This window comes from Lates calcarifer, linkage group LG21 (assembly GCF_001640805.2).
Source record: "Lates calcarifer isolate ASB-BC8 linkage group LG21, TLL_Latcal_v3, whole genome shotgun sequence".
NCBI lineage: Eukaryota > Metazoa > Chordata > Actinopteri > Centropomidae > Lates > Lates calcarifer.
The window spans coordinates 11848310-11873418 of NC_066853.1; the positions used below are offsets into that span (position 1 = coordinate 11848310).

Genomic DNA, 25109 nt, shown 5'->3' on the forward strand with positions numbered 1-25109 from the left:
TCATCCTACCCTGATGACATAATAGGCTTATAACAGATTTATCCTAATATCAGAAGTATTCTATCTTTCTATCCAATATTTTTATGCACATTTTGCATTTATGCATGAAACCCATGAGGGGAAAAAATCTTGCTAAGATGTAAATGGTGGCCTGTTTATGAAGAGAAGATGCAGTAAACCTATAATATGACCTGCCCATGCTTTCTCTTCCTGTTGTATTTCCAGCTGTGTAAACGTAGCACTGATGTATTACTGCCACCCACTGCAACCTACCTCTACTCCACATGAGAGCCCTAATAATAAAGAGTTTAAAGGGTGCCAGATAAAAATGCCTCATAATGTGTGTGAACAGACACATTAATTTAAAAGAATCACATAAATGCTATCTCAGCATCAATTAATGGTTTCCAGTTAATGGAAAGATGCAATGATTAGTTTAAAATCTGACCGATGTTTAGATGGTAACAAACTTAAAGCAGCCAGTGAGTTGAAATAATCTGTGTTTGGAAACAGTGTACAGGCAGGCAGAGTGAATGAGAGCTCAACACTAAGCTAGCTGTGTAACATGGGGACTTTGCTGGCAACTTGAGGGCATGTTTGTGTGTGGGCATATTTGCATGACAGGACCATTGTAGAAGCCTGGCTATCAAACAAAGCCCATCTCTGTGGTTTCTGTGAGTTTTAGCCGCTGCTATTAGGCATGTTGCACTGAAGAGCCTTTAGTGGTTTTGGAAGCAGGGAGGCGATGGCGGTGGGTGCGGTTAATGTTTCTCTTTCTCTCGTCTTTGTACATTGCACTGGACACATACGCTGTCATCTCATACTGAGTGGGGCATGTTAATATTTGTACACTGTGTGGGAGAAGAATTGCAATTCTGTGCGTGCACATGCTTTTGTGTGTTTGTGTGTGTTGTGCTGTTTATATTTAGCTATGTAAAGCATTATAATAATGAGAATTTATGTGGGTGGTGGGTGGGATTTTCTGTCACACTGACATGGACACTAATGACCTTAATCATGACCTAACCACATCACCATGGTTACCTCCTACTCTCTGCAGGGAACACAGCAAGCGCAAATGTCTAGACCTATACATTACTGTATGTGTCACTAAATTATAGATCTGCTGATGGCCTTTGAAGACTGTGCAAACATAAAACTACATTATAATGTATTATAAGTAAAATATTCCTTTAAATGACCCTTGGTGTGGGTAATGAGCTGTTTCCAGTCGTACAGTGATGCTTTATTTATGCATCATTTTTTCCACTTGCATTCAGAGCTACATTCACATTTATTTGTTACAACAGTCGAATGGAATATTCATTTATTTTTCTCTGAATGAACATCAGAAACCAATATATAATATAACCAATTTTGGTCCCTACAAATAGAGTTTATATATATAAATATAGATGACATATTATCTACTTGTACCCTTCCATAGCCTCACAGTATATATATATATGTGTGTGTGTGTGTGTGTGTGTGTGTGTGTATTGCATCACCGTTATGTGCTGTAACTTATTTCACACATTCATTCCATGAAAACACACGGTATTGAAGTCCATAGAACAATCTGATAAACTTCTCTGTTTTAATATGGTCAATGAATTATTGACTTATTTTCTGCATTACATCAGTGTGTTATTTTCAGTTCCTGTAATGCCTGTCTTTTTTTGGCGATTTTAAGGATCCTTGTTCCACTGAGGAGTTATTGTGGTTTAAAGAGGCTGTTTGATTGATTGCCGTGTGTCCTGTCACAGTCAGCTGGTTTCACTTGTCCATCTCAACTCCACCTCCCCTCCGTTGACCAAGCTCACTTTTTCTGGCCAGGATAACTGACAAAGATGGCAAACAACAGAAAACCAAAAACTCCAGGCTGTAGAACTCCTCTTCACTAACCTTTGGGTGACATAACTGGTGCTACGTCCATGTTTTTCTCAGATCTCTGTTTTAGACGACTTCTGGTTCAACAAGTACGACTGGCAAAGGAACACAAGGAGGAATTTTATAATGAGACAAATTTCAAATTGCTTCTAAACATATGAAAACCATTTTGTTCTCAGAATGCGCCTTTTTTTTTTTTTTGTTCTTTCACCTCAGCCACACACAGAAAATGGATCACAAAGAATAAAGCAGGACCAGATGTTATGGTGACATGAGAAAAATTAGAGTGGTGAAAGTGATTGTTGCTGGCACTCAGGCACGTCAAAACTGATGTAATGGAATTTTATACTTGAAATAACTCAGTCAGTGTCCTGTTGCCTGTCTATGTGCCGAACCAGTCAGGGGAATTTCACATGGTAGCTCTACGGTCCTAAATCTCCACATGCACGCTTCATCTGTAAAGCCGCCCACTCCCCACTTTCCATCCACTTTCTGTTCAATAGAATCTCTCACCACTCCCAAACCACTCTTCCCCCGGAGCCTTGCACACACTCTGCCAACCTCCACGCTGGAATATTAAACAGAGTTTACTGTAGCAAACGCATGAATATGCATAAACACACACTCTCTCTTTTAAAAAGCAACAGTTTATTTTACCAAATCAGTCTGAGTGTGGGATGGCGTGTCTGCGCTTCAAGTCCCGTCTTCAGCGTGCAAACCGCAGATGCACAAACACAGCCAGCAGAACTCTTGACTTGAAAGGGACTGGTGTGATTGCGAGGAAAATGGAGAAAGGGAGTGCAGCAGAATGAAAATCAGAAAAAAAAAATTAATGTAGGTTTGTGTGTGTGTGTGTGCATGTGTGTGTGTGTGTGTATAGCAGCTGGTTCTGGTCAGCTGACAACTATTGCAGACTGTGATTTGTTGGGTGAGCTGGGCTGGGCTGAACCATGCACAGCTGCAGTCTGTGTGTGTGTGTGTGTGTGTATGTGTGTGTGTGTCTGTGTGTGTATGTGTGTGTGAGGAAGAGAGGGAGAGAGAGAGAGAGAGAGACATGTAAGGCTGCCAGTGTGTAAGCTCAGCAACAGCAACATTAGGAGCTGGAGACTGGAGCAGTGCAGTGCAGGAAGGACAGAGAAAGCTTGCAAAGCAGGACTGGTAGAAGTGAAACTGGAAGGGAAGGTGAGGTGAGGGTAGGATGGAGCCTCACTGGGCTTGAATACAGCACAGCACAGCACCACTGGCTGGACCAGGGGCTGGAGTGAACTGGACTGTCATCAGCTGAGCTCAGGTTTGCCAGGGATAGACGAGGTGAAGCCTTTACTGCCGGACGGGAACGGGGCTGGACCAGGGGGGTCGGCAGCAGTGGATTATGGGCTGTTCAGCCAGCGTGGTCCTGCTCCTGCGTTCGGTGGGCGGGGCCGACTGCGGTCACATGTGTTCACGACAGGACCAGATGTCACTGGATGCTGCCACACCCACCTTAGAGGGTTACACCACTACCACCTCACCTCTGACCATCATTGTAATGGTAACCAGCACTACTGCACTCCCAGCTACCTTCTGCAGTGCATGTGTGGGCCGATGGAGGGGACTACAGCATGTGGGCGTGGAGTAATTGTGTGCTCAATGGCATCCGATTTTGTGCTTTAGTGAACATTTTGGTGCATTTTTAATTGTAATGATGGAGCCATATCTGGAGCCAAGGGTAAAAGCAGTAATTTTCAACCATGTGTATAAACTTAATTCTGGCTTTCTGTGTTTTCTCTACATTTTTGACTTTACTTGTCTAACTTTCTGTCCTTTTTTTTTTTATTTTATTATTATTTTTTTTTACCAGCTCTCTTTGTCTCTCTGCAGCTGAGGTTGATGTATGATCAATGATTGGGGCCTGGTTGTTTCCCTTCACAGCTGAGAGGCAGAAGGAGGGAAATGGAGGGAGGAGAATAGAGGGGGATGGTCGGGTCAGACACGAGGAATCTAGTTTCTGTGGGAAAAAATCAGCTTTCTCTGCATTTGGCCTACAGAGAAGATGATAAAAATAGCTAGTCAAACACAACTGTGCATAAGATGGGGGATGAGAGTTGTTTGAATGAATGAATGAATGAATTAATGCATGAAAGAAATGACTGAATCAATGAATGAATTTCATAAAAGTACATTTGTGTTTCTCCTTTCTGATTTTTCTTTTCAGAACATGAATGAGGCCTGTCAGCCATCTGTTTGGTATTTGTATCCAATGGTGGTGGCCAGATTTTTTTTTTATTCCCAGAAAGACCCTGGTTTCTGTAAGCCCAGTGGAAAAAATGTTAGAGTTTTGGCAGGGTGGGATCTTTACAGTCGCCCCTTTTGTTTCCCCTTTCTTTCTTTCCCTCCATAAACCTCCTGTCTCTTCTGGTGCCCCCTTTCCTAGTCTCTGTGGCAAAAGAGTCATGATTGTTCACACTGCAAAATCGTGTTAACACTGCACTACAAGTATTAAGAGGCATCAGATCATCTGTTTATGCCAGGCAGTGTTTGAAACTAGTGCACTAACTCTGCCTTTTGCTGATCTTAAGCATGCAATATTTAGTTGTCCTAGTGAGAGTTTCATTGCCTGAAGCCACAAAAGGCATAAATCTCACAGAAACCTTTATAGTTGAAAGACTGGAAAGGTTTTCTATCTTAAATTAGTTATTTGCCTTTTTTAAAAGAACATTGTTAATATTAGGAATGTGTGATTCACAGGTGTCCAGGCCAGATTTGTCAGTGTTAAGTTTCAATAGTTTTTGTTTTTTACATCAGTTACATCATCATCTAGACATGTAAGAGAAAAGTACAGCTGTGTGTCATCTGCATGAAAATGAAAACCCTATAAACAAATGGCAGCAAATAGACAGAAAATAGAAATGGCCCTCCCCAGGAAATTCCAAAGGTCAAATGCAACTTTGATGAACTTGATAAAGCCCTATTTTGAACATATGATCTAAACCACTTTAAATCTGATGTCTGCTGATCAGCGGTGTCACAAACTGTGCTGATATTTGAAAGAAGAATTGACCAGTGTCAACTACTAGCATTAAATATGCATTCATACATTTGAAGAGCTGTTGCCACGATATGGCTGGATCTAGAAGCAGACAGAAATGTCTAGAAAGGTCCATTTGGGATGAAAGTATCCACAAGAACCTGGGTAGTAAAAATGTCAAGATGGTTTCTCAACATCTGTTAAAGAGCAGATCTGTTCAAGGATCCAGGGGTGTTCGTGGTTGAAAATTGCAGACTGGACAGATCTAGAATTCAACAGAGTATACTTTGACAAGTTGGGCTACATCAGTTGTAGTCCACTCACTGGCTGTCACAAGTGCAGTCCACCCTCTCTACCTCCCTCCAGCTCTCCCTCCAAGCTTGACAGTCCGTCTGACCCTCTGTCACCCTGTCACTGACACTTTGGTCAGGGAAAGAATGCAAATCCTCCAGCCTCTCTTTGGCCACTGTCACTCCTCTTTGGTGTTGACCTCTTGAGAACTTCTATAATGTGCTGCTGGTTCGACAAGATGTGTGAATTTGGGATGTGTTTTTCAAGTCACTGTGAAAATGGACAGACTAAATTAGAAACAGAAAAAACAGTGTAGTGTGTGTTTGAAAAAAGATTCATTGGACTTTCATCAGTAACTCAACACGTCAAATCGCCTCTACAAAAGTAGAGAACACTGTTTTTCATCAGAGGGGCAACTTCTCTGAGAAGTATGAATCCCCATTAGTCCTACTGTGTCTCTCCCCAGACCCTGTATTGCTCTAATGATGCAAAGCAGATGGCTTTCGTCTGGTTTCTTCTCCTCTCTGCTGTCTCAGCTTTCTCTGTCCTTCCATCTCTCCCCTTCTGTCTCTCTGTCTCTCTCTCTCTTTTACACCCTATAAATCTTCCTCTCTCTGTCTTTTTTCAGCTCTGCCCCCTCTCTCTGTTTTTGTCACACTTTCCTCGCATCTTTCCCGTAACAGGACGGTAAGCTCTTAAATCTGCGCTTGAGAGTGACACGGACCAGCTTGTGTACATGATGTGCAAAGAGGATGAACCCTGTGATTTCCCCCTCACCTTTTTTTTTTCCTTTTTGGCTCTCTGTCTTAATCATTTCCCAACTTAGATTTGTTCTCCTCTTCTTTTTTCTCATGACTAATCAAGACCCCCCCCCCCCCACACACACACACACACACCTCCTCCCTCTGTCTCACTCCCATGTTCACAGTTATGCTGGAGGAAAGCCATGCTGTGAGCCACCAGTCTAGTGCTCTATTTGTGCCCCGCACACAGCTGTAGTTTACCAACATCAACACCCACTCTACCTCACCCCTGCTAAGAGGGAGGGAGCAGGGGACCGAGGGAGAGATGTTAAAAGGGATGTTTAATAGGGTGAGAACAAGGGAGCAGGGTAGGGACAGAGAGGGAATCAAAGGAGGAAGAAATAAAGGAGTGCACTGCTGAGGATGTTTGATGAGATGAGGAAGCGACAGAGGAGGGGAAGAGAGGGAGGAATGGAGAGATGGAGCCAGCTGAGGCAGCTGGTGCAGAACAGAGGAAGGATGGAGGGGGGAAGTAACAGAGTGAGAGAAGAAGAGGGGAGGCTGAGCTTCTGCTTATTGCTGCAGACATTAAATAGACTAGAAGGGGTGCAGTGCTAAGAGCATAATTATGATTCACTGTTTCAGATGTGAAACATCAAAGACGTATTAATGCTTATTAAATCAGGTAAACACAGAGCAGATTATGATTAATGCTTTGCTTAGAAGTGTCCACTCCTTGCAGACTTGCAGGTCCACGATGCCATTTCACTCTCTCATTAACACCACAGTTACAATCATGTATCATCTCTGCTGAATCAGAGTCTTATTCATAGCAAGATCATAGCTGCCTTGCATGACAATCATTTGCATTTAAGACTGTTTCATTTCACACCTTTGAATTTGTACACAAGGAATTTTCATCACAAACAGTCAAACAGTTTTTACACTTAAGCCCTCAAAACTGGTCATAACTCGACCAAAATCGTTAACTGTTAGCTGACACAAGCTCCAGGATGTAGGACGTAGTGGTACACATTGCAGGAGAACGAAAAGAGCAACAGATTTGTATGAATTACTGCCAATAACTACTTTCTACCAAAGAAGAAGTGAGTCTGCAGGTTTTTACGATTAGAGTTAAGTGATACAGTATCTTTTTTTCCCCCCTTTGGAATATGGGTGAACTGACCCTTTAAAGTTGAACAATATGGTAAATTGATTTCTCTGCGTCAGTTAGTGCATCAGCACTCCCAAAAAGCTTAATGGTGGCACCTTATGTAATGCATTAGCAACAGGGATACCAGTTTGTTGTATCATCAGAAATTGTTTCCTCTTGTACAGATCTCTGTTCTGCTATGAGGTTAAATCTGGGGAAGTGAGTGTCTGTGTGTGTGTGTGCATGCAAAATATAGATATAAATGTTATTTAATATTTTATATTTATGTTATGCCATCCTCATTTATTTCAAAAGGAACATGCATCAGTGAAACTTATGTATGTTTTTATTTTCGGATATGTTTTTATGTGTACGCTGGCTTCCACAGTCTCACATAAGGGGGACAGACTAACAAGCTGTTGATAGTCTGTATGCCACTTCATACGTGTGTGTGTATTTGTATGCATGGGTGCTATTGATAAATCTGGTCAGAGGGTGATAAGATACTGGAGGTGGAGTGTGTGTGAGTGCATGATAGTGTGTAACTGTAAATGGGGGTTGCTCCTTGTCGTGCCTGTCTTTGTAAAGAAAATATTTTCTGTGAGCTGTTACCTTACATTGCTTTAAAGTGAAAGCTATCGAACTGAAAGTGATGCATACTAACTGGAGTGTCTGGTTAGTTTGTTTCTCATTTGCCGGGGATTTTCTCTCTGCCTGTGTGTGTGTGTGTGTGTGTGTGTGTGTGTGGTTGTGTGCTGAAATGTGTGTTGGACATCAAACGTCAACTTCCTCTACATCCACGTGTGCTGACACAAATTCATAACCCCACTTCAGTATTAGTTCTGCTTCTGTAAGAGCACATGCCCTGCGATGTGTGTTTTGTATAGTTCACTTTTAATTTAGCTTTTGCGTAATACCGTGACAACGTAGGCAATTAATTCTGCTGGCAATGAGTTTCAGGAGCAAAATCACCTTCAGGAAGAAAATAAAGAGCAAACGAGTGCGTTCGGATTTCAACCGACTGAGCATTGTATGTATTTGTATTTTTCTTTCTGTTTCCGGTAGTTGCTCTAATGTAAAGTGACATTCACGCTGCGTTACACTCTTAACTGATTCTTATTGACTATCACAGGGCTGTAGTTTACTATCAGTGACTAACACATGCTTATATGCTGTCAATCATAGTCGTAAATGTGATTCACACATCTTTAATGATTATCCACCGCAGTTTGATTTTGCGATCTGTACTGTAATCTGTGTTTTGTAATGGTTATTGTGCTTCATTTCCTCCTCTTTAGAAGATTTGTTTGTTACAGTTCATTCAGACAGGCTCTGTGACAGGAAAAGCCAGACAGAAGTGAACGCTTTGAAGTTAACAGTTTAAATGATGCGTGTATTAATGATGCACACATAACAGAGCTAATGCTACATTACTGTATCTGATAGATACCATCTGGTGATGGGAAAGCCAGACTTTCCCCTGAAACATCAGCTCTGATGTCACATGGGTCAGAATAGAGTCACAATGTACATATGAAAACCACCAGCCTGCCTGTTGCTTGTCTTTATCATTTACCTGCTCCTGATTGTTACCAAGAAAAAAAATACCCATTGGTTATCAGATCCACAGCATTATTGATTCATCTGTCAAGTATTTTTTATGACAGAAAATAGTAAAAAAAAAAAAAAAAAAAGAAGACGAACGATCATCACATTTGAGAAACTAAGTCTTGCACTTATTTTGCATTCTTGTTTCATTCCTTTTATTGATTAAAACATATTTTTGTATTTGCTGACAATTAATTTGGCTTTTTATTGACTGACTGATTTTTTCAGCAGTATTTATTTTGGAAAAGCCAGGACAGACACAAAGAACAAAAAAATGGAGAATAAATACTGTAGGTCTGGATGGAGTATAAAGCATTCTGACAGTGTATATCAGCATACTGACTGTATAAGAGTAAATATTAACAGCGTACAGGATGGGTGGTAAGAGCAGTAGTGAGGCAGAGAGAGTTGTAAGGCAGGGATCCCCTTCTGTTGAGTTAATGCCTTGTCTTATATTCTTTCTCTCTCCTGGCTGTGTGCCAAGAGGCCTGTTCTGACTGTTAAGGTATCTGTGGTGGGTAAAAGCCTGGGGCAGCACTGTATGCGTGTGAACCCGGCCAGAGATCATTACTTCCTCCTCCCTCCTGACCACAGCCTGCTCTGGCTCTCGCTTTGCTGCTGTTGCCGCTCTGTTACTCTTGTCTGAATGACAGGAGTGATTCACTGTTGTCCTCTACCTGTAAAGCACACCACAAATGGTACTTTTTATGTAACTCACTGACCAGTATCATAATACTTCACAGTTCAATTCACAGAAAAGAGGCATCAAATCGGGTTGTTTTGGGTGAAGTGCATCATCAGTTCACAACTTCACAGGTTTGGTCATACAGCAGGGTTTGGGGGCCTGTGTGAAAGCAGGCTTTCACATATATAAGCGACTCTTGTGTGGTTATTCTGGTATATGGTGGTTCCATACTTAAGAGCTTAGAGTTGTTAGTACATGCTGGTCTACTTAGTGTACATGTGAAGGTTACATTTACTGAGTTAAAATTCCAGCTGTATCCGTTTATGTCTGAATAAATGTCCGCTGATTTAAAACTGTTACTTTATATGTATTGTTTGTCGGTGTGTCAAGGCCCCACTTCAGCTGTAGTGTTACTTCCTCTATGATTCTTTTAGGTCCTAATGATGTCATGGCAAAACACAGGAAGTGTCATGATCATGACTATTTTTTATTTTCCAGAATGATGAGATTATGCGTTGGTTATGGCTAATTTAATGTGTCTCCATCTTTAAGTCCTATATTTTTGGATGGAGTATCCGCCATGGAAACTGCCGTTAGTAAAATCTCTATGCTGTGACAGGGAGTGGTTCATGATCACTGCTCTACTTCTACATTGTGGATATGAGATATGAAATAAAAATAGCTTTCAAGTAAGGATGTGTGTGGGATGTGCGATGCTAGGTAGTGATGACAATAGGGGACCTTCATTTCTGTGTATAGACCAAAATTACTTTCTTGATCCATCAGGGAATATAAAAATGTTTTATTTAACAAAATATGGTAAACTGCTCAGTGCACCAGTGGTAAATAAAGACAATTCTCCAAGTAGAATATAGTCTAAAGTTAGCAAATGTTCCCAATCAGGAAACGTTTGATCAATTTGACAAAGCATTCAATGCTAACCTTCATAATGTGACACTTGATACTTGATGCATTGTATATTGTTGAGGTTTGACACGTAGCCAAATCAACTGAATTCTGATCAAGTGTCTCTGTTTCTATTTGCAGCAGGAGAAGCCTAAGCTGATTGATCCTCTCGACTATGAGGCTGTCATCTCTGAGCTTGGGGACGAGTTGAAGGAAGACCCTCTCCGAGACCTGCTCCTATTCCCTGACAATGATTTTTCGGTAAGAGTGTGTGTGTGTGTGTGTGTGTGTGTGTGTGTGTGTGTGTGTGTGGCCTGATGGTTCAGTCAGTTGTTAATGCAGTCAGAATGAGAATGTTGTTGGTTTAAATATAAACCCCGGTTCTCTCAGTTTGGGATGAGGTTTTTCTCATGCTTTTGTCCCTCAGGCACAAAGATCAGGGGAATTTCCTCTTGATGTAGAATGTTCAGTGTTTCTCCTCTATCACGTGGTTCGTCAATATTCACAATGAAACGTGACAACAGATACACACATGCCAGCGCAGTGGGGCTGCCCCCTAAAAATAGGTGAAGACGGATACATTAACACAAAACATGAGCTGACAAAATGTGTAATATGTGAGTCGATTCACTTACTCTTTTGGTTTGTTTTGTAACTGCCTTGCAGTACAAAGAGCAATACAGGCACAACAGTGTGGTAAGCTGTAAACCTTAGAGCCAATTCTTGTCTTGACCAAACCACAAAACTAACTGAGATGGAAGTAGAGATTGTGACGCAAACAGGAGGCAGAGCAACACCGGACAGCATGAGGCAGGGCAGTGCAACTTGTTTCCTTTGGCCGCTCCAATACCGTCAGCTCCGATGTCTGACTGATGCCGCTGCCAGCAGCCCGGCAGGAGAGACACGGTGCGGTGTGGTAGGATTTCACAACAGAGCTATGACCAAGACGCCAAATTTTACTTTTTCTCTGACTATGTGGAAATGTTTTCAGTAAAGCATCAAAATCATCACTGAAACTCACGCCAGTGGATTGTCTGATTGCCAGATGGTGTATATGGGGAAAAAAAGGAGCGAATATTCACATTTTTGTATTGAACAGCCAAATCCAATTCGACTGACAACATTTTCAGTTGGGTAAAGCCCTATAGCACAGTGACATCACTGTTCAGCAGGGCTGTTCATGAGTGTGTGTGCAGGCAGCTGGCCAATTCACTCGAGAAGTGGCATACAGTGACAAAGTAGACCTACCTACTTCTTCTGATGGAAAGTCTTTTACCTAACCAGCTATAATGACAAGTAGAAATATAACATAGGCATTTGTTTACAGTAATGATACCGAGGTGTCAGATGATATACTGAGGTTTAAAACACTTGACCTTTCACTCCAGCACACTTATTCACACTATTCATACGTGTTTACCATTGTGGTCTTTTCATTACAGTCAACAACTTATTATCCATAGCTCCCTTTAGCTTTTTGCTCATTAGTACCTTCATTACTGTGCTAATGCGTTTCTGCAGATGCAGATCCAATGCGCATTAAGATGACCTAATTGGCTGCTTGTGGTAAAAAAGGATTCATTTGCTTGTGTACCCCAGAGTTTGTAGCTTGACTACATGACTCTGCTGGTTCCCAGCTCTGTCTGGCTACAAAACAGTTTCCTCTGATTTTCTTTGTCTTTGCTGCCTACAGTCAATTTCCATAATTGTAAGTGAAAGTGGCTTGGCAGAGCATTGCTAATGCACAAAAGGCATTTACTAGATCTGCTTCTTTGCCAGTTGGTTAGTGAGCTCAGTGCTCTAGCCAGCTGATTGGGTTGTATAAATCACAGTCTGTCTCTGTTCGTGCACAAACATCTTTAGTGCTGACTTGTTTTTATTCCCTTCCTGCACAGTCACTTGGAATTATATTTCTGTTTTTCTTTCTGAATATGAATGTGCTTAACCTTAAAGACTGAATGCATGCTGATTTTCTGTTTTGTGGAGCATAAAATATACTTTATGTAATTAAAGAGAAAAGAAAAAAGGAATACATATTAAGAGATTTTACTTGAATTATTCATCCTCACTGCGATAATGCTGGCCAGAAATGATTTCAAGAAGAAGGAATCAATTTATATTAAAACACTAAGTAACTTTTAGCATGTCCTATCTTAATATGTAAGTAATAAAGCCAATAAGGAGTCCTGGTGAGTTTAATCAAGAGTCTGCAGCCATGCTAAATGCTCTGTGAGGCTGTACTTTGGTGCTTCAAGCAAAATGCTAACACCAGAAAGCTAACATGCTTACAATGACAAGGTTAGCATGCTGATGTTAATTAGGTACAATGTTTATCTTGTTCTTATTTTTTGTGAGTTGGCATGCTAACGTTTGCTAACTAGCAATAAACACAAAGTACAGCAGAGGCTGATGGGAATATGATTAGTTTTGCAGGTATTTAGTCCTAAACTCAAGTATTGGACAAAGTGAAATGTTGACCTGCTGCTGGAGCAGGGAGATGAGATGAAAAGTTAAGGGATCACCAAAGTGATGAGGATTCATTCTCTGGAGATCATGAATGTTTGTACAGTTTCATGCCAGATCATCCAATAGTTGTTGAGATATTTCAGTCCTGGCAGCCTTTCAGCAATAAATATTTTAGCCAGACATGATTTTCGATTACCCCTGACCCTGAACAGAAAATGAGGCATAGGAATTGAATGGATGGATGTTTTGATGGAGGATCTTCTCTTGTGGTTAGTTTAGACAGCCAAAACAGTACCTTTTCACCTGTTTTATATGTTATATACATCGATGTATTTCCTGTCCTGTTGTTTTAACCCTTCTACATTACTTTTTCCTTCCAGGTATCCACAGTGCCTCAGGAGAGACGGACTCTCAAGTCAACTGTTCCTGAGGGGGCAGAGCTACAGGCTGAGTGTCTGCTGGTCAGACAGGTAAGGGGTGTGTGTGCGTGGGTGTATGTCTGTATCTGCCCATGTATTTCCTTGTGTGTACAGGGCTTAACTGAAGCTATTGTGGTGCTGAATGTTTCGGTTGGTGGTTAGGTCTGTCATCTTAGGCTGTTCCTAATATAGGACATCCTGATACCGGTGGAGTGGTTTCACCCTCCTCTAAAATAAACCAGATGAGTGTGCATACATTGATGTGTATTAGCCCTTGTGCGTGCGTGTGTGTGTGTGCCGGCAAGGCCTATCAGGGCTCATTTCAGATCGACCAGCCATAATCTCAAGGGCTCAGTGGAGAAATAATATCCGTGGAGACGGAAACTCCCCAGACAGTACTGTCACAGCTCACTGGAGAAGAGTGTGTGTTTCTGACTCTCTTCGTGCGTGTGTGCGTGTGTGTGTGTGTGTGTGTGTGTGTGTGTGTGTGTGTGTGTGAGTGCAGTCCTGTCTGAGGTTGATATTGTATCTGATAATATATTTGTTCTGTTTATAACTTGTGACATTGTTAACAAAAGATCAGACTTAGACTTAGACTTAGACTTAGACAGACTTTATTGATCCCTTTGGGATGACTCCCTCGGGGAAATTGCGCATCAAGATCAAGCTCTTTCTTAACAAATGGATTAAAGAGAATAGTGACACGGCATTCAACAAGCAGACAGACAAGAGGATGTGAAACTACCTTTCAGCCTTTGTAACTTGTGAATGTGTGTGTGTGTGTGTGTGTGTGTGTGTGTGTGTGTGTGAGAGAGAGAGAGAGAGAGAGAGAGAGAGAGAGTGAAATCTTACTCTGCACGCCCAATGAGAGTACTATTTCAACCCACGAGACAGACAAGTAATCTGTTAAGATGTAAAGATATCTTTATTTGCAGATTCCTCTGGGGCAGATTCTTAATTCAGTTCTTTTCATAATTTAAATAATCTAATGATGAATCCCAGCCTGCTCATCAGTAACTAGGCCCCAGGAGAGCTGACGTCTGACTGTACTTTCACTGTAGTTTAGCTTTCCTCATTATCTGCAGACATTTCAGCTGCCCCAGGTCAAAGTTTCCCAAAGATTTTCCCATTTTGGAAAGTTAATATATAATCATAGTCAACGTAATCTCCATCCTCTCCTCCAGGCCTGTATGTATTACAACTCTGAACTAAATGTGGTCCAGTTCAAGTATGATGACTACGCTGGAGACTACCGCCTGCTGCCCAGGTAATCCATTTTGGTATTACTCCATCACTCCTGTCTGCTGTGTCTGCTGTATGTGTTTAACCTTTTATCAGACACCCCCATGTTTGCGCATAAGTCTTGAAAATAATGTATCCCAAATAAAATGGTTACTGTTCTTCATACGCATTTGATTGATATATAGTCATAACCCTGGTCTCCTTTGCGAGGTAATTTTACAACCAGAAAGTCAGGATGAGTATAACTTAAAAAATTAAATATAAGGCCTGTAGTAATACATTTTGGGAGCCATAGCTGTGTCAGCAGCTGTTGGAGTGAAAGTACTTTTTGGAGCATACATTTGGAGCTTTCAAAACATTGTATAATTTGTCCTGGTTGTGTGGGGATTGAGTCAGATAGAAACCAAAAACACACTTAAAGTTGCACTACCAAGGCAGAGGCAGGTGAGACAGTGTATTTAAAGGAAAACGCTGATATTTTGGGAAATGTACTCACATTCACATTCACTTTCATCTGCAGAGTTGACCTGAGAAGATTGATATGACTTGCGTAACTTTACACTCCATATGAAGCAAAAGCCAGAAGATGGTTAGGTTAGCATAACAACAGGAAGCAGGGGAAAACTAGCCTGTGTTATGTGTTGGCCAGGCACAGTATCGTTCCTCCATCTTGTCATCACTGTGAGCTTGGTAGGCAGCCAGTGGAGACAATCACCACAATCACCACACCTGGTCAGGAAATAGTCAAGCATATATAAACCTCATAAACCACAACTTATCACCTTTATTCATGTACTGACTAAATCAACAAGATATGATATTGTAATTGGCGAGCTTTAGAGGTGCTGGTAGGTGGATTTTGTTACCTTCAGAGAGAGCAAGATCTAGCTGTTTCACTCTAGCTTCCAGTCTTCATGCTAAGCTAAGCTAACCTTCTTCTGGCTGTAGTTTCATATTTAGCGAGCAGACATGAGTGTGGTATCAATCTTATCTCAGCAAGAAAGAAAGGAACTATTTCACAGCACATTTTTGGTAAAGCTGAGTTTCTCAAATTGTAGAGTTCTGAAAACTGGCATTGGATCAGATTTGTTTTCTTGTTTATTCTCTGATTTTAATGTTTTTGCTGCTTTTGTCAGAAGAAAAAATGATTCTGGAAGTGTTTTCCAAGTAGTAGTAGTCTCACAGTGAGGTAGCTAAAACTCAAATAATGTGTTGGCACTAGTGTTTTTTTCCCTCATAAACACCCACACCTATAGGCAGCTGCTAACATAAAGAATAAGAACAATTTGTTACACTAAGGAAGTCATTAACAAAAACAAGCGGCTGGTATGAAGTGAGAAATGTGGAAAAGTGGAAGATAGAGGGTATTTCAGTCTTAACAACAGTTTACTCTCGGTGCTCCCTCCTTCCCCTTTTTAAATGTCAGTCATCCAAACAGATACCAATTCAGTCAGTCAGTCTTTTGTTTAAATCAGACTATTAAATCAGTCAGTCAACCGGAGTTTAGTCAGTCCCAGTGAGACTGACCCAGAACAGCCCTGCAGTTACTGCTCTCAACCACAGGAATGTCCCTCTTATGTCCCATGGGTTGCCACTGTATTCTTATAGTCAGTTCACATGACCTCTGAAATGACATCCAGGATGCACTTGAAAGTAGGATGCATCTTAAAAACAAGTTAGAGCACAATAATATCATCCCTAAAATATCATTCCATACAGTTCAGTTGTCCTTTGTCATTTTAAATGTGGGAAATACAGCTATTGTATACTAAGCTATTGTTTACAACTATTGTTCACTAAGCTAACAAGCTAACCAGACTGTTCACAGATTTATAGAGCAAGTTGAAGAGGAATACACCAGGGGAACCACAGCACAATGGGAATCTACAACTACTGTATAAGTGTGGTTGTCACAGCTGTTATATGAGTGGAGCAATCATCCATGCAGGCCAATATTAGCATTCCTGTGTCAGCGTCCAGCCCGCAATCACCAGAATTTTTCTAAACATAGTCCCCCTTAAGAGATTTTCTCAAACAGCTTTTACGACTGTGTGACTTTTAGCATGCCGCAGCCTGGCTGTCTGCAGCTCACGGCACACACACAAAGGCATTTTCTCCCATGGCTCACACACAAAGACAGGTCAGGCTGTGAAATTAGTGGAGCAGGATCGAGTGAGGGCCACCTATTGTTGTACTCCTGACAGAGGACGATGGAGCGATGGAGTCAGCCTTCCACAGTCATTTCCACCAAGCAAATCGAGTGGATTAATTGAATTCCTGAAATCATTTTCTCTTGTCATCGGTATATTTCGTTATCAGACATCCACATTTTCTTAATATCTTCCTGCTCTTCCCCCATTCTTTAATAGGAAACTGTACAAAGCAGAGAAGCTGCCATCCCATTCTTTTGAAATTGACTATGAGGACGTGGACAAGGATGAGGTCAGTAATGACCATCTTTTTGACAAACGCTTTTCAGGGTGAATGCATTACATACTGGATACATCCTGTTTAAATTAGTTTACCATAGCTTTAAAGCTGTTAAGATATACTTTGCAAGAGCAGTTAGCTCATTACAAGTCAGTGGGATATTGTTTATGAACATAATCTGACTGACAAATGGCTGTCATGAGATAGAATAAGTCCAGAAAGGAACCTTTTTTCTATTGATCATCTGCTTCTGTGTGTCAGAGAGATGAATGGAAAGCTAATGTATCTAACCAGATCGTGTTCTCCAGGATACCACATCGCTGTCCTCGTCCAAAGGAGGAGGGGGAGGAGGCGGTGGCGGAGGAGGAGGGGGAGGGATCGGTGTGTTTCGGTCCGGCTGGCTCTACAAAGGGAACTTCAACAGCACTGTCAACAATAGCATCACTGTCCGGGTGAGGAAATGCCAGACGCTCTGTCGTTTTCATTCAAATCTCTTCCTTTAATCTCTGACCTGGTAAAATTAGACTCCATTTGAATACTGACACTGGTTGATGACATATTTTTACCCAGACGTAGAAAGGGTAATTTAAAAAAAAAATTTTTTTGCAATACACCACCGCCCACATTATTGTTTGAACCTCAAAGTTCATTGTTGAAGTTCATATTGAGTTACAAAAAACTAAAAAAAAAGTATTTGACAAACAATAGTGTCTTTATTACTTTGGACCCTTTTAATATAATCAAAATAATTAGTTGCCTATGACTTCATCCTTAAGCCAGGTTAATGTGATTAAACTTTATTTCCATCTGTGCAGTCATTCAAGAGGAGGTATTTCCAGCTGACCCAGCTGACAGACAACTCCTACATCATGAACTTCTACAAAGATGAAAAGATTTCTAAGGAACCCAAAGGCTGTATCTTCCTTGACTCATGCACCGGTGTGGTACAGGTGGGTTTGAAAGAAATTAATATAAGTTGGAGTGCAATGCAATACGTGACGTAGAACATGTACTGTACACTATGTTATAAATATAAAGACCTCCCTCCAAAACTGCTACTCACAACCACAAACCATGAAGATGTCAGGCACAAAAGGCCTTTCATTTTTAGGAAGTTGTAGAGTAATAATTTGTCAACAATATGCAAAGAGTGATGTGCCTTTAAAAGAGAGAGTACAGCATTAAGCTGATTTAAAAGGAGTATTATGTGGAAATGGTATTGTCAGTATTTACCATTCAAAGAAAACATGTGATGTATGTATGTTAAAAGCCACTATGTGTGAGTAGATGTTAGTGTTCACTGCATGCTTACTTTGTGTGAAAAAGACATATAATTTTAAAAATGGAAACAAGGAAGAGTTAAGAAATAATGTTGTAAAAATAAAAGGTAACTTAGTTTTAAAAAAAATACAATCAGAACAGGCCAGAACATAATGGTGTAAAGCAGAGAGAGAAAAGGCCAAAAGAGGACAGGGCCTGTCCTGGCATGACCCTGTAAGCTGAAGTGCAGATAGAAGAAAAGCACAGGTACTTCTCAAAAGTGACCAGTGACCTTGGAGATAAGATAAGAGTGTAACTTTTTTTTTGAGGAGCCCCAAGATAGACATCTAAACAAACCAGTGTTTTAATGGTGTAAATTTGACAGACCAGTAAAATGACCTGAGAGGTGTGGAAAGCCACAGCCAAAACTGTATAAAAAGAGGGACAAAGCCAGTACAGTTTTGGGGCTCCTCTGGTGTATCATGTATGCACTGTGAACGGTTCCCGGGTTTCTTTGTCGCCTTGGACACTGCCGTCTCCTGATAATTTTTGGACACCTGAATCAGGCAGAAGAATTCTGATCGTAACCCAGTGGTTTGGGACTTTAAACCCAAATCCACATCGAAGTAAGCTTTCAGCTTTGTTGTGTTTTTATCCTCAACAATTAATTGTATGCCAGGACAGGGTGATTGTAGTCTCATAATTCCTTTTATCATTGGCAAATAAATCATCTGTCTTTTTAAGGTACAGTAGGAAACAGACTCCTGAAGCTTCTCGAAAAACTATATCAAATTTACTGTATGCACAACAACCTTGTACAAGTACCAACACTCATGGCAGATAAATGCAACTATATACATACTATATTTTGTAAGAAGTTCCAAACTATTAACCATACTAACTATATTTCGTTATAGCTTAACCATGTCCTTATGGAAAAAAAAAGTTATTTTTAGCATTATATATTTTTCAAGGTACTTGGTCCATTAGGTATTTAGAAACTAAGCTAGGCTAGACTAAATGTATTATTCAGTATAAAGTACCTTCAAAACCTGGATGTGTAAGAGTGAAGAATTTTCCCAAAAAAACCAAGCCAACTTCTGGTTTTGTTTGTTTGTTTTATTTTGTTGTTGTGTAACCACATTATCCTGCTCCATAAAGAATAACCGCCTGAGGAAACACGCCTTTGAGCTGAAGATGAACGAGGTTACATACTTCGTGCTGGCCGCGGAGAGTGAGCAGGACATGGAGGAGTGGATTAGCACATTGACTCGCATCTTACAGATCAGTCCTCATGACGGGCCCGCTCCAGACCGCAAGAGTCTGGACCTCACTGACCATCGGCAGGGTGAGATTGGCTTTGCTGGTTTTGCATTTAGGAATACACAGAGTTTACCTACGATTGGGTGAAGAAAGAGGTAACAGAAAAACTGCTGGAAAGAGCAAAGGGGATGGAAGGAGAGGGGTATTTAAAGAGAGTCGAGGAAATTTTACCATAATGCCAACACATGTATAAATCATAGGTGCCCTTAAGAGAGGAATGATTTTATACTTGGAGTCAGCAAAAACTTAACCTTTTCTTCTCTGTCTCACTTCCTTGGACTAAATAATATCTGCCATTTTGCCATGACCTTAATGGGGTATTTCTTCTTGGCAAGGCTCAACCCATAGCATCACCATCAGGAAATGAAGCTTGACACCAAACAGTGACTCCACCTTGGGTTAATACACCAAACCTTGTCATTAAAAACTTTACATGGAAACAGAATTTATAAAACTCAGCGCTGTGTGCCAGCTCTGTGAGAGGTTGGGCACAGGAGCCACGGCCTGTAACATAACACGCACTGACAGAGCAATTGAGAATTGGCCCAGTGATGTAATAGCCTCAGCCGTCATGGCTCTGTGGTCTGTAAGCATGCCTCTAAATCAGGCTGCGAGCGCATGGTGACCTACCATTAATGAGCCATTTTGTTCAGCATGGCCTATGGGAAGAATTGCTTCCTGGCACATGAAGGTTACATCTCTGCAGATGCCTGCCTGCCTTATTACCCATAAATACCACAAATGGAGTCATATTTTTATTCTGAGATAGATATATGTCCACTGACTCTGGTTAGTGTGTATTTAGTTTGCTGCTGAACCTATTTTAGAAAACGTTATATGGCTTTTAACCTATGGGGAGAATGAACTGCCTAGATAAACTTTCCCATCCACTCAGTGATGGTAGTCGTCACTCATAACTAGATGTCACTCTCTGAAGTCCCTGTTGTGTTTGTTTTCTCTCCAGATGTGTTTGACCTGTCGTTGACTGACTGCTGTTTGCAGGAGAACGAAGAGACTACAGAGAACGGCATCAATCCAGAGCTAGCAAAGGTTGGCTACGCTGGCGGCTCAAACAGTGCTATAACTCAGCCACTACTGCCTAATGTGTTCATCAGTGACTACACAATTGTTTCTGTCACACACACACCTCACTAAGACTGCACATAGCACACTCACACACACTGATGTTTTCACACTTCCACTGATCCAACAATTGTTGATGTGTAACGTGCCAAGATACCTGACCATGCTTCAGCAAGACAAGACAGAATAAGATGGCTAGTCAGTGTAAACATGAACGTAAACATTGCGGGTTTCCAGATATTCAAAAAGGCGACTCTGTAAATATTTTATGAGAGAGGAAATGCATGTGTCATGTTTTTATAAGCCTCAGAGTGCACGCAGTGCATTTTGATATGAAACGCTGATCATAAACATAACTGTCCTTGTTTACCAGAAACCTCCACAGGCCACCTTGAACTTCCAGCCTTTAGAACATGCTAGAAACATTTTAACTTGAACGCATGTAATTGCCCATTGTCACTGTGTTTTTAAGCTGCTTGTTATTTGCATTGACTTGACTGTCTCCTTCTGTTTTTCTCACCATCTGTCCTGTCACAGTACATCTCAGAGACAGATGAAGGAATTCGCTCTGCCAGAAGAGAAGAGCGGCTCAATCTGTTCTCTCTCGACCCTGACACTCCTGTAAGTGGGTTTGCCTACACATCACAGCGTATATCTGTTATTATTGAGCTTATAGTGCACATTTAACGAGATCTGAATGAAACACAGTGAAGCATGCCTCCTAGTGACAAACTGTGTTTCGCCACCCACAGGTTCTGAGGAGCCCACGGGCTGAATATTCGTCGACTGAGAGCACGCCGGTGCGTCCGTTTGAGGAGAAACTGGGTAGAAGGTTTATGGTAACCTGTCGATCACTCAACCTCATGCTGCAGAGCTGCATCAACGAGACTGAAACTGGACCAGTCACTAATGTGAGTCACTTTCAGTTATTTAAACCTGCTGCAGTTTCGATTTTTGCCCAACAGCAGCAGCTGAAAGCAATATTCTTTTCACTTGATTCAATCCTTTTTGGGGTATTTTCATTTCCAAGTGAGATGTAACAAGAGCCTTAGGAAAGAGAACTAATAAAATGTTGTTAAAGCTTGTCAAAGGAGCTATTTTGTGAAAAAATGGCAGTTCTAAAGTGTTGATGTGCCAAAAGTGACTGAGCTGAATCTCCTCCACTAGATTGAACCCTTCTTCGTGTCGCTGGCTCTGCTGGATGTACGAGAAGGGAGAAAGGTGTCTGCAGACTTCCACATAGACCTCAACCACGAGGCGGTGCGTCAGATGCTCGGCGGCTGCAGTAGTGGGACGGGCGGTCCGGGTACTGGGGCTGGAGGTCAGGAAAATGGCCTTTGCTCTCCAGCTGAGAAGAAGCCAGGAGACTGTTACCTCAGCCTGGATCTGGAGCACTGGCTCTGTTTTCCCAAACAGGTATGAGGATGTCACCCCTACAGTATGTTTTCTAAATGCACTTCACACGTTGAATTACTGTAATATGCTGTTCCAATGGTGTCCACGCAGGCTATCTTCTCAGTGACCAACCCCCACACAGACATAGTGATGGTGGCAAGAGTGGAAAAGGTGCTGATGGGAAATATTGCGTGTGGGACCGAACCTTATATCAAGAATACTGACTCCAGCAAGGTCAGAAAGGCTTTTTTCCCATTGCTTGGTCATTCTCACAGACATGTTTGCATCAGTATTTACAGCACGTTGCTTTTCCTCTGGATTTAGTTTCTGTCTGGAAGCACCGACATAGAGCTAAACCTTTTATATTGCCTTATCTCTCGGAGCAAGCTGGGAAAAATGGCTCATGAAACATGCAGCTAGGGCGTTTATTGTAAGGGAAATGGCTTAATCTAGTCAAACAGTTTAATGCGTGACATTTACAAAATGGTTTTCCTGTAAGGCCAGAGTTTATCTTCATTGCAGAATGCCAGTCGGGATGGATAGTTTAGAAATTAGGTTTTTCCGAGATCCCGTCCAACCCATTTCCTGGCTTCCCTGCTGGCAGCGCTCCATGTGGTCCTTGTTTTAATGGCTAAGTGAATCACCAGATATTCAACCTGCTGCCAGAATTACTGCATTAAACAGCCTCTGGTTTATCCTGTCACTCTGTCTAGGTCAACTACAATTAAGGGCTGATCACATCTTATTATATATAAGAATATCAGCTGTGGCCTCTTGCTAACATTTCCCTCTGTCCATATTTCTCTGCTTGTGTTTTGAACAGACTGTTCAGAAGATTCTGAGGTCCAACAAACAGTTTTGCAGTAAACTGGGAAAGTACCGCATGCCGTTTGCCTGGTCTGTCAGGTCAGTGGAGGCTCAGTTTTCTAAATATTTAAAACTTTTGTCTCACTGTATCTTCATCCATTGCTTACTGTATTTCTTCTTCTTCTCATTACAGGTCAGTGTTTAAGGACAACCACGGGGCACTGGACCGAGAGTCTCGTTTCTCACCTCTCTTCAAACAGGAGAGCAACAAGATTTCCACGGATGACCTGATAAAGCTGGTGGCTGAGTACAGGAGGTAAAGTGTACTGTAGGCTTTACCCATAAAGTAGGTCACATACTGTAGACTTCTCTGAGACAAGATGAAGAGTTCTTACAACTTTTACTCTAATATCTGTGTGTGCAGGGCTGAGAAGACCAGCAAACTGCAGACTATTCCTGGGACCCTGGACATCGCAGTCGACTATATTCCAATGGAGCATCCTAGTACGTGCACTTTACTTCCCCCTTTTTGTGTTTCAATTTATGTTCACGTCCCACTGCATATCTGCCTCCTTCTCCCCTTCCGCTCTTCTACCGCATCATGTGTTTGAAACTCTTTCTTCTCTTTCTCTTTCAGACTGTGTGACATCCTCCTATGTGCCAGTAAAGCCCTTTGAGGAACTGAGCAAACACCAGCCCACGGTGGAGGTGGAGGAGTTTGCCCAGGACACCACCAAGTTCACACAGCCGCACCGTGTCTACAAAAACCACATCTATGTCTACCCGAAACACCTCAAATACGACAGTCAGAAGAGCTTTGCCAAGGTATTCTGCAGTATCACAGTCTAAGAGGAGCCTGGGTTAAGATTATAACTGTACTGTACTTTTATTGCTCACTGTGTTTTCTTTTTTTTTGTGTGTGTGTAAGGGCAGTTATTAATGTTACAGTGGTCCTCTTGTTCACAGGCTCGTAACCTTGCAGTCTATGTGGAGTTCCGCAGCTCAGACGAAGAAGTTGCCAAACCATTAAAGGTATGAAAGTTATCCAAAAACATGCTGATGGGACATTTATTGGCTTTGTATGACTCCGTATTCTCCACATAAGCTCTCTATATCGTGGGAAACTGGCTGAGCATGACTTTGTCGTGGCCTATTTTTTTATTGCTGTTTTCGCAGTGCATCTACGGCAAGCCGGGAGGTCCAGTCTTCACCACGGCGGCCTGCTCCACGGTCCTGCATCATTCTCAGAACCCCGACTTCTATGATGAGGTGAGAACAGTCGTAAAAGAATAGGATGAGTATCAGGAATCAACACATGGAGATTATTAATACCTGGAAGTGGATTCCATAATATAAACCATTGTATGTTATTTCATCCCCAGGTGAAGATTGAGCTTCCTACCCAACTTCATGAAAAGCACCATCTTCTTTTCTCCTTTTACCACGTCACCTGTGACATAAATGCCAAGACAAACGCTAAGAGGAAAGAGGCTCTGGAGACCCCAGGTGAGATGGTGGGAGATCTGGGAGCCAGAATTTAGTTCAAAATATGTGTTGTATTGGAGGTTATGTTGTTGTTGGTTTTTTCCACTATTCAGTATTGTTTCTTTTGCACATGTGTTCTTTTTATAGTGGGGTATTCTTGGCTGCCCCTCCTCAAAGAAGGCCGTCTGTCATCTCAGGAGTTCAACATCCCCGTCTCCTGTAACCTTCCACCTGGATACCTGGCCATCAAGGAAGCCAGCAACACCAAGGTGAGAGGGAGAAGGAAGGAGTTGTGTGTGGTGTATAGATTTTACAAATACTGCAGAATAATACAAGCACTAATTTGTTAAAAAAAAAAAAAAGGATGTTAAGCATCATGTGTTGGAGCTGGTGGCTTTCTTGTTTTTCCAGTGTTCATCCTCAAGCTGTCTTCTCTTCTTACAGAACGGAGCAGATGTGAAATGGGTCGATGGAGGAAAAGCGATCTTCAAAATGTCCACCAATGTCGTCTCCACAGTTTACACTCAGGTAAGACCATCATCTGGGTCTTCTTCAGTCATTGCTGATACTGTGACGGACTGGCGATGCATCCAAGCTCCAGCATGCCGTGCCTCTCGCCCAGTGAATGCTGGGATACGTTACAGCCTGACATGACCCTGAACAGAATAAGTGGTGTATAAAATGGATGGATAAGATGACTATTTGCCTATTGTTTCAGCCACTACATGCTTATGAAAATGCCCTGGGCCTTAGCTTTGAAGGAGCACTTAAGCCCAAATGAAAAAGCTGTCCTTATACATTATCTAGTGTCTGACAAGCTAGCCCATCTCAGTTTTTTTTAACAGAGCTGAGATGAATGAGGCCTGTCTGTGGGAAACTCTAAAATGGACATAAAATTACCATTAGTTGTTGCTAA

The 25109-nt window shown here is 41.7% G+C and overlaps 1 protein-coding gene across 7 annotated transcripts in view; it reads left to right on the top strand.

The window, feature by feature from the left end:
- The window catches only part of dock10 (dedicator of cytokinesis 10), a 60434-nt gene that overhangs the window by 16877 nt on the left and 18448 nt on the right, over positions 1–25109 (top strand). For 5 of the 7 annotated variants that reach the window (XR_007815360.1, XR_007815361.1, XM_018693954.2 and 2 more), the window contains exons 1-22: positions 2911–3421; positions 10425–10544; positions 13130–13219; positions 14353–14435; positions 16780–16852; positions 17149–17292; positions 17656–17790; positions 19262–19448; positions 20388–20473; positions 21044–21127; positions 21259–21417; positions 21674–21922; positions 22013–22135; positions 22725–22807; positions 22902–23024; positions 23133–23212; positions 23346–23533; positions 23675–23740; positions 23885–23977; positions 24091–24214; positions 24341–24462; positions 24638–24721. Coding sequence is in view for 5 of the 7 variants with exons in the window: in XM_018693954.2 (XP_018549470.1) it covers positions 3263–3421; positions 10425–10544; positions 13130–13219; positions 14353–14435; positions 16780–16852; positions 17149–17292; positions 17656–17790; positions 19262–19448; positions 20388–20473; positions 21044–21127; positions 21259–21417; positions 21674–21922; positions 22013–22135; positions 22725–22807; positions 22902–23024; positions 23133–23212; positions 23346–23533; positions 23675–23740; positions 23885–23977; positions 24091–24214; positions 24341–24462; positions 24638–24721 (2655 nt within the window). In the remaining 2 variants the exon portion in view is untranslated. Of the gene's footprint in view, positions 1–2910; positions 3422–7894; positions 8115–10424; positions 10545–13129; positions 13220–14352; positions 14436–16779; positions 16853–17148; positions 17293–17655; positions 17791–19261; positions 19449–20387; positions 20474–21043; positions 21128–21258; positions 21418–21673; positions 21923–22012; positions 22136–22724; positions 22808–22901; positions 23025–23132; positions 23213–23345; positions 23534–23674; positions 23741–23884; positions 23978–24090; positions 24215–24340; positions 24463–24637; positions 24722–25109 lie in introns of those variants that run through there. The other 2 variants (XM_018693959.2, XM_051078951.1) reach the window with 2 other exon arrangements.